The sequence below is a fragment of the Oratosquilla oratoria genome, chromosome 11 (genome assembly GCF_046742065.1).
Source record: "Oratosquilla oratoria isolate Oo_2021 chromosome 11, ASM4674206v1, whole genome shotgun sequence".
NCBI lineage: Eukaryota > Metazoa > Arthropoda > Malacostraca > Stomatopoda > Squillidae > Oratosquilla > Oratosquilla oratoria.
Window position 1 is genome coordinate 40,515,559 of NC_134787.1, and position 12,500 is coordinate 40,528,058.

Consider the following 12,500-nt stretch of genomic DNA (forward strand, 5'->3'; position numbering starts at 1 on the left):
GTGTGTGTGTGTGTGTGTGTGTGCGTGTGTGTGTGTGTGTGTGTGTGTACTGTATATTATTCTTATTTCCAGTACAGGGCCATTGGAGAGAAGTGGGGATGGTTTGATGGTTTGATGGTTTGATGGTTTGATGTTTATTATTGTTATTATTATTATTATTATTATTATTATTATTATTATTATTATTATTATTATTATTATTATTATTATTATTATTATTATTATTATTATTATTATTATTATTATTATTATTATTATTATCTACATTATTATTATTATTATTATTATTATTATTATTATTATTATTATCATTATTATTATTATTATTATTATTATTATTATTATTATTATTATTATTATTATTATTATTATTATTATTATTATTATTATTATTATTATTATTATTACTATTATTATTACTATTATTATCACTATCATTATTATTACTATTATCATTATTATTATATTAATACGCTTGTACCTGTGTGTGTCACGCGGTGACGTCACGACAACGAAGCTTTCCAAAATTGCTGACGACTAATTGGCTGCGAGCGAAGCGAGAGTAGTGACGTCACGGCAATGGAGACGACTTATTGGCTGAGAGCGGTGACGTCACGGCAAAAAGGAGACGACTGATTGGCTGCCAGCTAAGCGACAGTTTTGACGTAACGGCGACGGAGACGACTTATTGGCCGAGAGCGGTGACGTCAAGTCGCTTCAGCGCGTCCGACATGACGTCATGGGGCAAAGGAATCGAAGTAGTTTTATTCTGGCTAAAGACACGATTTTATTCACCCATTTATCACATTCTATCGATAAATGAAACATTAAAAAAGCCATTTATTCAAAGATTAAGCTTGTATTAATAATTACCTATGGTGTACATCACACTTTCCTTCGGAAGACTTTGAAGTCTCCTTCAGAAGACTTTTAAGACTTCTTCGGTAGATTTTAAAGACTCCTTCGGAAGACTTCAAAGACTTCTTTGGAAAAGTTCCCTGGGTCTTGTGCATTACTCTTTCCACGTTGTTTGGTAATCGTGAAGACTCATTTGGGAGGTTTCTTTTCGACTCCATCCAGAGACTTTGAAGACTCGTTTGGGAGACTCTGAAGACTCCTTCGGGAGACTATGAAGACACCTTCGGGATACTTTGACGATTCCTTTATGGGTCCTGTGCATCACGCTTTCCAGGTTCACTGGTACTCGTGAAGACTTCTTTGAGAAACTCCTTTCTGACTCCTTCTGGAGACTCTTCGACTCCTTCGTGATACTTTGAAGACCGTTTGAGATACTTTCACGACGCCTTCGTGAGACTTCTAAAAACCCTTCTGGAGGCTGACGACTTCTTTGGAATATTCTGACGACTCCTTCGGAAGAATTCAATGTTGAATAACCGTGGAATTTTGACTGGTTCTGCTAGTCTATATATTAATACGCTTGTACCTATGTGTGTCACGCATACCTATGTTTGTCACGCGGTGTAGAGTTTGTTCCGACGACCCCGTCTCACTGGTGAGTAGGCTGGAAGGTCACTGAAGAGAGGCTGTGAAATGTCTAACTTGGATAAAGCAATTGTTCGAACGTTTTAGTCTAATCATGGCCAAAGCAAAGGAATTATCTTTACTAGAAATATTGCTTATAGAGAAGTGTTGTAGATTTATAATAGATCTATTTTACTATATTATTTTTCACTGAATTGAAGAAATGTATATATTGTATAAAAAAAAATCCTTATCAGAATTTTAGAACTGTATTTTTTTTTTTTTTTCTTATTTCACAGAGATGGTAAGATTTTACGGAAACCATCCCTTGAGCTCGACATAACTTCACTCCAAAAATTATAATGTTGGAGTACAGGCGGATATAATATTATAATTGTACCTAAATCAGAAAATAGACATGGTTTTAGAGTATGAAAGTAGATTCAGATTCAAGGAGCAGTAAAAGCGTCAAAGTGAGAATCAAATTATAGCACAACCTTATAATCATGTTAATAATATCACAAGATCCGTGAAACTTTTCACGGTTCTGCTAGTTATTACTATTGTTATTGTTATCATCATCACTATTGTTATATTGTTATTATCATGATTATCATCGTTGTTGCTGTTATCATACTGTGTCTTGTTGGATTACTTCTGACCGACCCAGGATAGTGGGCGGGATACAGGGCTGACCGGTCGTCCATGAGGAGCTTAGATGACGGATTGGGACGGGTGGTGGATGGCAGTGAAATGGGAAGGAGTGGGTGCTTGTTTTTGACTTAGCTACCTCTCTTGTAAAGGGAGCCCTTGGTATATAGATAGAATTATTGACATGATCACCATTCCTTCTTTCAGGGTACCGAGTTGTGACAACTAGCCAGGGAACTCAACTACGAGTCCTGATCACCCTCCCCCGCCCCCCAATCGGGTCACCAAGGACGACCTTAATTAAGGCAAACGTGACAAGATGATGAGAGCCTCGCCATCTGCAACGGCAGCTCCCTTCATCGGATCGCTGAGGCTTCTCGTGGCCCTGTTGGCGCTGGGCCGAACTCTGGCCTTCAACCTCGCCGACGACGCCGTCGAAGTCTTCGACGACCCAACGCGTGGACCAGGTGGAGCCCGCGGGTCCTACTTTGGCTTCTCGGTCGGGCTTCAGTTGAAGAGCAAGAAGGACGGGTCCTACCGGTAAGGTGGCGCTGGGAGTATTTTGGGAAAGACGTGGGATGGGGTAATCGCAGGACTACAGAGGAAGATCCTCAATAAATAAGCGACAACGTTCCATTTGATCTGTTTCGTTCTACGTCTTTCGTGGACCGAAACAGGCCGTAGTCCCTTAGCCGCCGCCGCCGCCTCCTCCTCCTCCTCCTCCTGTAAAGGTCCCGCGCGTCCACCTCTCATCTAGTCCAGGGGTGGAGAACCTTTTTGTGCATGAAGGCCACCTTACAATTCATCGTCCCACATAGATGCCGCACTGAACATCTTTTTTTTTTTTTTTTTAATTATCTTATCCCTTTTTATAATAAATAATATACTTTTTTGAATAATAGATAATATGATTTTTTAAATAATATGTATATCAAAGGCCGCAGAAGGCCGCAGAAGGCCGCAGAAGGCCGCAGAAGGCCGCAGAAGGCCGCAGAAGGCCGCAGGTTCCCCACCTCTGCCTCCCTCTCCTTCTAGTCTGTGCAAAGTTTCTCTGTTTCTTTTTCTTTTCTTTTTTTCCGAAGAACAATTTCGGACATTTTTGGGGAGCTTGAAGAGGGAATGCGATGGTTTCTGTTCGTGGCGCGCGCGAGTGCGTAAAATGTAAACCAACTTTGGGAGAACCTACAAGTAATGCAGGAATAAATGACTCTTACTATGACCATGAAATAGAATGAAGATTGAAATAATTAAATAATTTCAGCATCACTGCACTGCGTATAGGAGTTTTGTGTGTGTGTGTGTGTGTGTGTGTGTGTGTGTGTGTGTGTGTGTGTGTGTGTGTGTGTGTGTGTGTGTGTGTGTGTGTGTGTGTGTGTGTGTGTGTGTGTGTGTGTGTGTGTGTGTGTGTGTGTGTATGTGTATGTGTGTGTGTGTGTGTGTGTGTGTGTTTATGTAAGGTCACATCATTACTCATAGATCGGGTGTACATACATACATATACCAAGGCTTTTTCCCCCTTACAAGGCAGGTAGCCAAAAAGGGAAAGGCATAAAATCATTTCCACCCATTCCATCCCTGAATACACTCCACACCCCTCCACCCTCCCTCTTATCTGAGCACCTCCTGGATGACGGGTCATCCCTGCACCTTGTCCACTGCCCTGGGTCAGAAGCAGTGTCGCAAGACACAGCACATCCACAGCAAGGCCGCTTCATTAAATCGGCGAATCCCCCTCTCCGTCCCCCCATTGCATAAAAGGAGAGGACGGGGAGAAATCCCTTCGGGCTGCGTCAAATTTTGCTAACACATACTAACCTCACCCCCCCATCCCCCCGTCCATTCCACCTCATGCAATCACAACTTCATCCATATACAACCATTCTCCATTCACCTCTGTCTTCTGTCCTCTCCCGTCCTTCCTCAACAGACATTCCCCTCTTCCCCAAAGCCCCCTTCACCCCATCCATCCACCTCATCCTAGAACGTCCCCTCATGTTCACTCCCTCCACATCTGCCTTCCATACCTCTTTTACTAGTCTTTCTTCACTCATTCTTTCCATGTGTCCAAACCATCCTAATACTCTTTCATCAACCCTATCTCCCAGCTCCTCTTTCACCCCCTGTTCTCCTCCTCACCTCCTCATTTCTCACTCTATCTAGCCTAGTATCCCCCATCATACTTCTCAGACACTTCATTTCAAACACATTCAAACTCCTTCTCTCTTTCTCTCTTATGTTCCATGTTTCTGCCCCATACAGTGCTGTTGGCACAATCACTCCTTCATATAGTCTCCTCTTAGCATCCATTCCCAAATGTCTATTCCTCATTACACTCTTCAATCCACCAAGGCATTTACTCGCTTCTCTCAATCTACATTCTACCTCCACCTTCACTCCACCTTTTCCTGCCACATTTGCACCCAAGTATCTAAAACCATCCACTTCCTCCAGTCGCTCTCCCTTAATGCTCACTTCCAAACTACTGCCACTTTCACCCCTTGTACATCTCATCACCTTACTTTTACCCACATTTATCTTAAGCTTTCTTCTTTCACATACTCTCCCAAACTCTGCCACCAACTTCCTCAATCCCTCCTCCGATCCTGCCACAAGCGCAGTGTCGTCCGCAAAGAACAGCTTGCTCACCTCCCACTTTTCTCAATTTTCTTTAACCATCTCCAATCCCTGACCCAGTACCCTTGCATTTACCTCTTGCACCACCCCATCCATGTATAAGTTGAACAGCCAGGGCGACATAACGCATCCTTGACGAAGTCCCACCTATATCTTGAACCACTCACTCTCTCCATTTCCAATCCTGACACAAGCTCTACTTCTCTCATAAAAACTCTTGACAGCTCCGAGAAGCTTTCCTCCTATCCCGTATATCTGCATAACCTCCCACAGTGCCTTTCTGTCTATCCTATCATAAGCCTTTTCCAGATCCATAAAAGGCCCAAAAAACATCCTTCCCCTTTCCTATAGCTTTCTCACATATCTGTCTTACCACAAAGATCTGATCTACACAACCTCTACCTGTCCTAAATCCACACTGTTCCTCACCAATTACTCCTTCTGTTCCTCTCCTAATCCTCTCAATCAAGATCCTCCCATAAGCCTTCCCAACTACACTTAACAAGCTAATCCCTCTGAAACTACTACATTCACACTTGTCCCATTTTCCTTTGTAAAGAGGAACTATACAGGCACTCCTCCAGTCCTCCGGCACTCTACCCTCTCTCCAGCAAACATTAAATAACCTCACCAGCCAGTCCACCATCACTGTACCTCCTTTCTTTAGACATTCTGCATGGCATCCATCCAGACCAGGTGCCTTACCTGCTTTCATCATCTTAACAACTGCCTTCACCTCATCCTTCCTTATTTCTCCTCCAGTCTCCTCACTCATCACTCTCATTTTCTTCGCATTTCCCACTGCAACTATTTTTCCGTCCCTATCCTCTTTCACATTTAGCAACTCCCTAAAATATTCTGCCCATCTTCCCCTTACTGCCTTCTCTTCCATTATCATCTCTCCATCTGCACCTTTTACCTTTTCTTCTCTACTTGATTCGCCTCCTCTTCCTTTCTTAATTTCTTTCCAAAATATCTTTTTTATTACTTTCAAAATGTTCTGTCATACTCTTACCCCATTTCACATGTGCTCTCCTCTTTGCCTCCTTTACCTTTTGCTTTACTTCTCTTTTCTTTTCTTTGTACCTCTCATATGACTCACTCGTCCTATTTTGTAACCAATCTGTGAAAGCTCGCTTCTTCTCTTCTACAACCCTCTTTGTTTCCTCATACCACCATTCACTACCCTTTCTTCTATTTCCCCCTGTCCTTCTTGTTCCACACACCATCCTTGCACACTTTATGACTCCCTCCTTGAACCATCCCCATTCCTCCTCCACACCCAGCTCCACTCTATCCTTTACTCCCTCCCACTCCTCCTTCAGTTTCTTTTCGTACTCCTTCTCCTTTCCCTTTTCATTCAAAGAGTTCACTCTAAGCACCTCCCTACCTTTTGTCCCTTTCCTCTTTCTCCATCTATCCTCCACTCTCAACTTATCTTCCACCAAAAAATGATCTGATATCCCCCCACCCTCTTCCCTTAGCAAATGTACATCCTTAACTCTTCCTATCATAATCCTATTTACCACTACATAATTCATTAGCGCTCTATCTACCACCCTTCCCTCCACCACCCTCTCCCATGTGTACTTATGCTTGACTTTCTTCCGAAACACTGTATTTGCTATCATCAACTCTCTAAACATATTTCCACCATCAACTCTCCACTACGATTCTTTCTTGGAACTCCACATTTCCCAACCACTCCATCAATTGGACCATTTCCTACCCTAGCATTAAGGTCTCCCAGTACTATTACATTGACATTTCTCCCTAAACCCTCTATGCACTCATTTAAATCTATCCAAAAGGCCTCCCTTTCTTCTACACTCTTCTCACTGCCAGGCCCATATGCACTTACAAAGACCCACATCTCCTTTCCCAGTTTCACGTTCATCCACATTATCTTTGAGGAAACCTCCTTCCACTCCACTACCCGTTTACCTATCTCTTCACTTACTAGAATAGCCACCCCTTCCCTCCCTTGCCCTCTCTTCACTCCTGATAACCTCCCACTTACACTCCCAAACTTACACTCACCCTTCCCTTTCAACTTAGTTTCACTCAAAGCCAACACATCCATCTTTCTTCTCACAAACATACTACCTATCTCTTCCCTTTTACTCTCATCTGTACCACATCCACACACATTAAAAGACCCAAACCTTAGGGTGCTGGTCCGAAAACTCCCAGACCCTCTTATGCCTTCTCTTTTTTGTTTAGGAATGTCGGGTGTACTGTGTATAAACTCCCATCCGGGAGGGTAATGGTTGTTGATCACGAGTCCAAGACGTGATCCAAGACATGGTCAATCACACACTCACGCACGCACACACTCTCACACACCACACACACACATATACACACGGAGAACAGTATGTGGAAGGGCCTGATGACCATTGCAGGCCTCCGTGGGATTGCTAGTTTCCAATAAATTAAATTCGAGTCAGCATCAATTATTATACATCCGCGCGCACACATACATAGAATGCGTTCATAAAGACATGCACACGCACACAACTACACACAAATGCAAACAAAAAGAGTTGGTGTGCGTGTGTGTGTAAGGTCAGAGCACTACCCTCGGGTCATATATGAGCTCTGAGCTCTCCGTCTAGCACGTGATCCAAGACGATGGTGTCCTAAAGTTCGAAAGTTGATATCCTATTGAAAAAAAAGGGTGGGGGAGGAGGAGGAGGGAGTATTTTAAAGTCTTGTAATAGGTAATCATGGGTTCTCTTGTTTTCTTCCTTCGTCAGGTTGCTGGTCGGTGCGCCAAGAGCGAACTCGACGTCCAAGAGATACAACCCAGAGGTCATCACTGAACCCGGAGCTGTCTTCAGCTGTGAGCTCGACAGGCGTCAAGAGGGCTGCAAGGAGATTATTCTTGACTCAATAGGTGAGGAAGCCAAGTCATTATCTGGATGCTGTAATGTCCAAGAGGAACAGGAATGATGTAGCTCTCCATGACTTCATATCACTCAAGTATCTTTATTTTTGTCCTCTGGTTTGTATTAGAGCTCCAAAGTTAAAAATCAGCCTTTCTTAACCAACTCTCTGCCATTTACAACCTCAGGAAAATGATTCATTAAAGAGGATTCTATTATTTTTCTTCTAAAACTGCACTTAGATCTGTAAATTACTTCAATGGTTTTTATAAATAAATTGGGACGACGCTGAAGTAATTTACAAATCTAAGTGCAGTTTTAGAAAAAAAATAATAGAATCCTCTTTAATTAATGATTTTCCTAATTATAATATTTCCTATGGCCAATGGTCACCAGATTGTATAACTTCCTTAGCTGTAAATAGACTGCTACCCTCTTCATTAACAATGGACAAAATCCACCAATGTCCACGTAGCGCCGGACACATGACCTAAGCCGCCGTCCCTTCCTGCTTACCTCACTACTTTTGTATAAGTACATGCTTTTCTCCACTCTATAATCACATCTACTGAAGAGGATCACAGTTACCTAACCTAACCTAACCTAACCTAACCTAACCTAACCTAACCTAACTTTTGTATAAGTACATGCTTTTCTCCACTCTATAATCACATCTACTGAAGAGGATCACAGTTAGTGATCGAAATATACGGATTTTTTTTTTTACTTTCGCCTATTCTTCCCCGAAAGTGGGCGATTAGTATCATTACGAAGAGTATAACATCTCAAAGCCTGCATGTCGCTCTCGCGCGTGACAAGGCAGGGGCTTCTTTAATCTCTTCTTTCCTTAAATCTGGATCATGTACTACGAGGAACTGCACTTGGGAAGGATTCTTCATCATTCCTTACCCCATTCCATCTCCATCAGGAAACACAAAAGTGCCAGCTACGAGCTACCATGACTACAAGAACTTCGGATGGCTTGGCGGCGCGATGGACGTTCAACCCGAGAGAATTCACGCCTCTGCCGTAAGTCCAGGGAAGGAGGGGGTTGGGGGGAGGAAGAAGGAGAAGTGGGCAAAGGAGAAGTGGGTGTGAGGAGATGATGATGAAAGGAAGAAACAGGAGGTAAAAATGGTGGGGGAACTTAACTATGTTAAGTAAAAAGGAATGGATAACGAGAAAAGATGAAAAGCATGACATTTACTCGTAGTATATGGTTTTCTGTGCGCTCCAGTAGTCTTTATACTGAAGTAGGACTTCCCTTTTCATTCCCTCTTGCAGGCATGCGCTTACCGCTGGAAGAACCAACAACCGTCGGCCTACTTCATGAACGGGGCGTGCTATTGGTTCAATTCTTCACACACGGATGACACAGCCGTGAAACTCCTGCCGCTTATCGCCCGGGGTAAGTCTCCCTCTCTCCCTCTCTCTTTCTCTCTTTCTCCTCTTTCTTTCTCTCTCTTGATGTACTGCATAGGTTGAAGGCATGCACAAGTGCACGTGCTCTCAATGTAGTGATAGGAGGCGTGTATATAGACGTCCATTCACTTAAATGTTTTTGTGCTCTGCAACTGCTTTGCATATTACATTCTGGACCAGTGTGGTGTGGTGGGAAAGGACGCTGCAGCCCTCCCTTCGAGTGCCGCCCATCGCACTTTCTCGATGACTTCACTGAAGATGTACTGGTTCCCTCCTCCTTCAGATAAACAGATCAGCTGGGACAGATCAGTGTACAACTACGCCTACGGGCAGGCAGGCTTCTCCGTCCACTTCCCAGACATCGATGGTGAGGTCCTCTTTGGGGCTCCCGGGATCTTGAACTGGAAAGGTGGGTCGTCTCGGGGTCGCTCGTTCTCCTTCAGGTCTCGAGGGACTACCCTTCAGATCAGAGGAATAACATTGTCGAGGTGGTGCGGCAGAATATGTCAAGTGGGTATATGCCACCGGATGTATGTTAGTTATGACAGTACCTGGTTTAGATAGCTCTGCCACCGGGGCTTGAACACTAGGACTCGAATCCCGGTGGCAAAGCTATGTATTTATATGCATGCAAGCATGTATGTATGTACGCGTATATATATATATATATATATATATATATATATATATATATATATATATATATATGTGTGTGTGTGTGTGTGTGTGTGTGTGTGTGTGTGTGTGTGTGTGTGTGTGTGTGTGTGTGTGTGTGTGTGTGTGTGTGTGTGTGTGTGTGTGTGTGTGTGCGTGTGTGTGTGTCTATGTCCGTACATATATATATGTATAAATATGTATACATGTATGTATGTATGTATGTATGTATGTATGTATGTATGTATGTATGTATGTATGTATGTATGTATGTATTATGTGTGTATGTATATATGTATACATGCAGATAAGAAACACTAGAGTGACTATTTTCCTAGTGATCACTCTAGCGTATGTATTTATGTATGAGTACCAGCATGTATGATATCACTGAAGATCCTACCTTCAGTGATGGAGTAAACGCCGTAGGTAAACTCAAGAAGAAGCATTTGATTTTGGGTTCCCGGATGTTGCTTTGCCTTCGGGTCCTCAGGTAAATAAAATACATTGAAAAAAATTAAAGTCTGGTAGAAGAATCAAAGCAACTAAATTGCAAGTAGACATTAGAGTAGATATTTTTAGGCAAAAGTAGAATGAGTAAATCATACCAAAGGGTTTCCCACCAGGGACGGTGATCCAAGCCAAGGACTACAACATCAAAGGCCCTGGAGGCAACAGCAGGAGGAGGAGGAGAAGGAACGTTCTCCCCAGGCGAAGAAGACAGGGTCGTCTGGCCTCCAGCGATCTCGACGAAGATGACAAATTCAGCAACTTCCTCGTGCCCCTCCCCTACAACACCAAAGAAATCAATGACTTCAGCCTCTTTGGATACAGTGTCACCTCTGGCAGGTTCTGGAGTGAGTCTGAGGCCTACTACGTGGCGGGAGCTCCTCGGGGAGGCAATTTCCACGGCGAGGTAGGCAGTTTCCGGCACTCAGAGGTGTTGTCATAAGCTCGAATAAGCATGAAGGCTAATACGTATATAGATATGTGTTTGTATATTTCTAGGACAAACTAAATTTTTAGAAGTCCTGCAAAGAGATTCGAACCCTCACCTGTGCGTACATAATCACGAAGACAAGACACTAACAACTGGGCCACGAACGATGCTACAAAAGGACTATTCAAGTCCACCAGCACATTATCCATGACTACAGCAGACATAACTTCATTTTCATCGATTTTTTCATTTAGGTAAGCCCTCCGACAAGTTGTATATTTTTAGGACAAATTAATTTTTTTTAGAAGCCCTGCCAAGGGATTCGAATCTTCACCTATGTGTACATAATCACGAAACCAAGACGCTAGCAACTGAGCCATGAACGATGCTACAAAAGGACTATTCAAGTTCCCGAGCGCGGAACTCCATGGCTACACCAGACGTAGTCTCATTTTAATTGAACTCTCCCATTTAGGCAAGCCCTGCGACAAGTTGTATGTTTTTAGGACAGACTAAATTTTTAGGAGCTCTGCCAAGGGATTCCATCCCTCACCTATCACGAAGCCAAGACGCTAGCAACTGAGCCTTGAACGATGCTACAAAAGGATCATTCAAGTCCCCGAGCACAATCCCCATGGGTACAGCAGACGTAGTTTCATTTTCGTCAAAATTTCCCATTCAATTTGTTCTAAAAATATACAACATGTTGGAGAGCTTACCTTAATATGAGAATTTGATGAAAAAGGAAACTACGTCTGCTGTAGCCATGGAGAGGGTGCTCGGGGACTTGAAAAGTCCTTTTGTAGCATCGTTCATGGCTCAGTTGCTAGCGTCTTATTTTCTTCATTATGTACGCACAGGTGAGGGTTCGAATCCCATGGCAGAGCTTCTAAAAATTAAATTTGTCACAGGGCTTGCCTAAATATGAGAATTCGATGAAAAGGAGACTACGTTTGCTGTAGCCAAGGAGAGTGTGCTCGGGGACTTGAATAGTACTTTTGTAGCATCATTCATGGCTCAGCTGCTATCGATTTGGCTTCGTGATTATGTATGCATAGGTGAAGGATAGAATCCCTTGGCAGAGCTTCTAAAAATTCAATTTGTCCTACATTGATACAACTTGTCGGAGGGCTTGCCTAAATGAGAGAATTTGATGAAAATGAGACAACGTGTGCTGTAGCCATGGAGAGAATGCAGGCGGACTAGCGTCTTATTTTCGTGATTATGTACGCACAGATCAGCGTTCAAATCCCTCGGCATAGCTTCTAAATTTTTCAATTTGATGAAAAGGAAACTTTGCTGTAGCCATGGAGAGGGTGTTCGTGGACTTGAAAAGTCTTTTTGTACCGTCGCTCATGGCTCAGTTACTGGCGTCTTGTTTTCTTCATTATGTACGCACAGGTGAGGATTCGAATCCCATGGCAGAGCTTCAAGAATTAAATTTGTCCTAAAGATATACAACTTCTGAGACGGCTTCCCTAAATGGGAGAAAGCGATGAAAACGAGACTACGTCTACTGTAGCCATGAAGAGTGAGCTCGGGGAGTTGAATAGTCCTTTTGTAGCTTAATTCATGGTTCAGTTGCTAGCGCCTTGTCTTCGTGATTATATACGCATAGGTGCGATATCAAATCCCATGGCAAAACTACTAAGAATATAATGTCTGAATGTGTATGTGTACGCCAAAAGAAACAGGCAAACGAACACATAAAAACACGGACACACACACACACACACACACACACACACACACACACACACACACACACACACACACACACACACACATATATATATATATATATATATATATATATATATATATATATA

At 42.9% G+C, this 12,500-nt stretch overlaps 1 protein-coding gene across 2 annotated transcripts in view; it reads left to right on the forward strand.

The window, feature by feature from the left end:
* LOC143029751 (integrin alpha-PS5-like) overlaps nt 1–12,500 on the forward strand; it is a gene marked incomplete at its 3' end in the record, with an annotated part of 123,093 nt that overhangs the window by 28,783 nt on the left and 81,810 nt on the right. For both annotated transcript variants that reach the window (XM_076192653.1, XM_076192654.1), the window contains 6 exon segments: nt 2,341–2,673; nt 7,527–7,666; nt 8,584–8,684; nt 8,940–9,063; nt 9,361–9,486; nt 10,358–10,647. In XM_076192653.1, coding sequence (XP_076048768.1) covers nt 2,453–2,673; nt 7,527–7,666; nt 8,584–8,684; nt 8,940–9,063; nt 9,361–9,486; nt 10,358–10,647 — 1,002 coding nt within the window.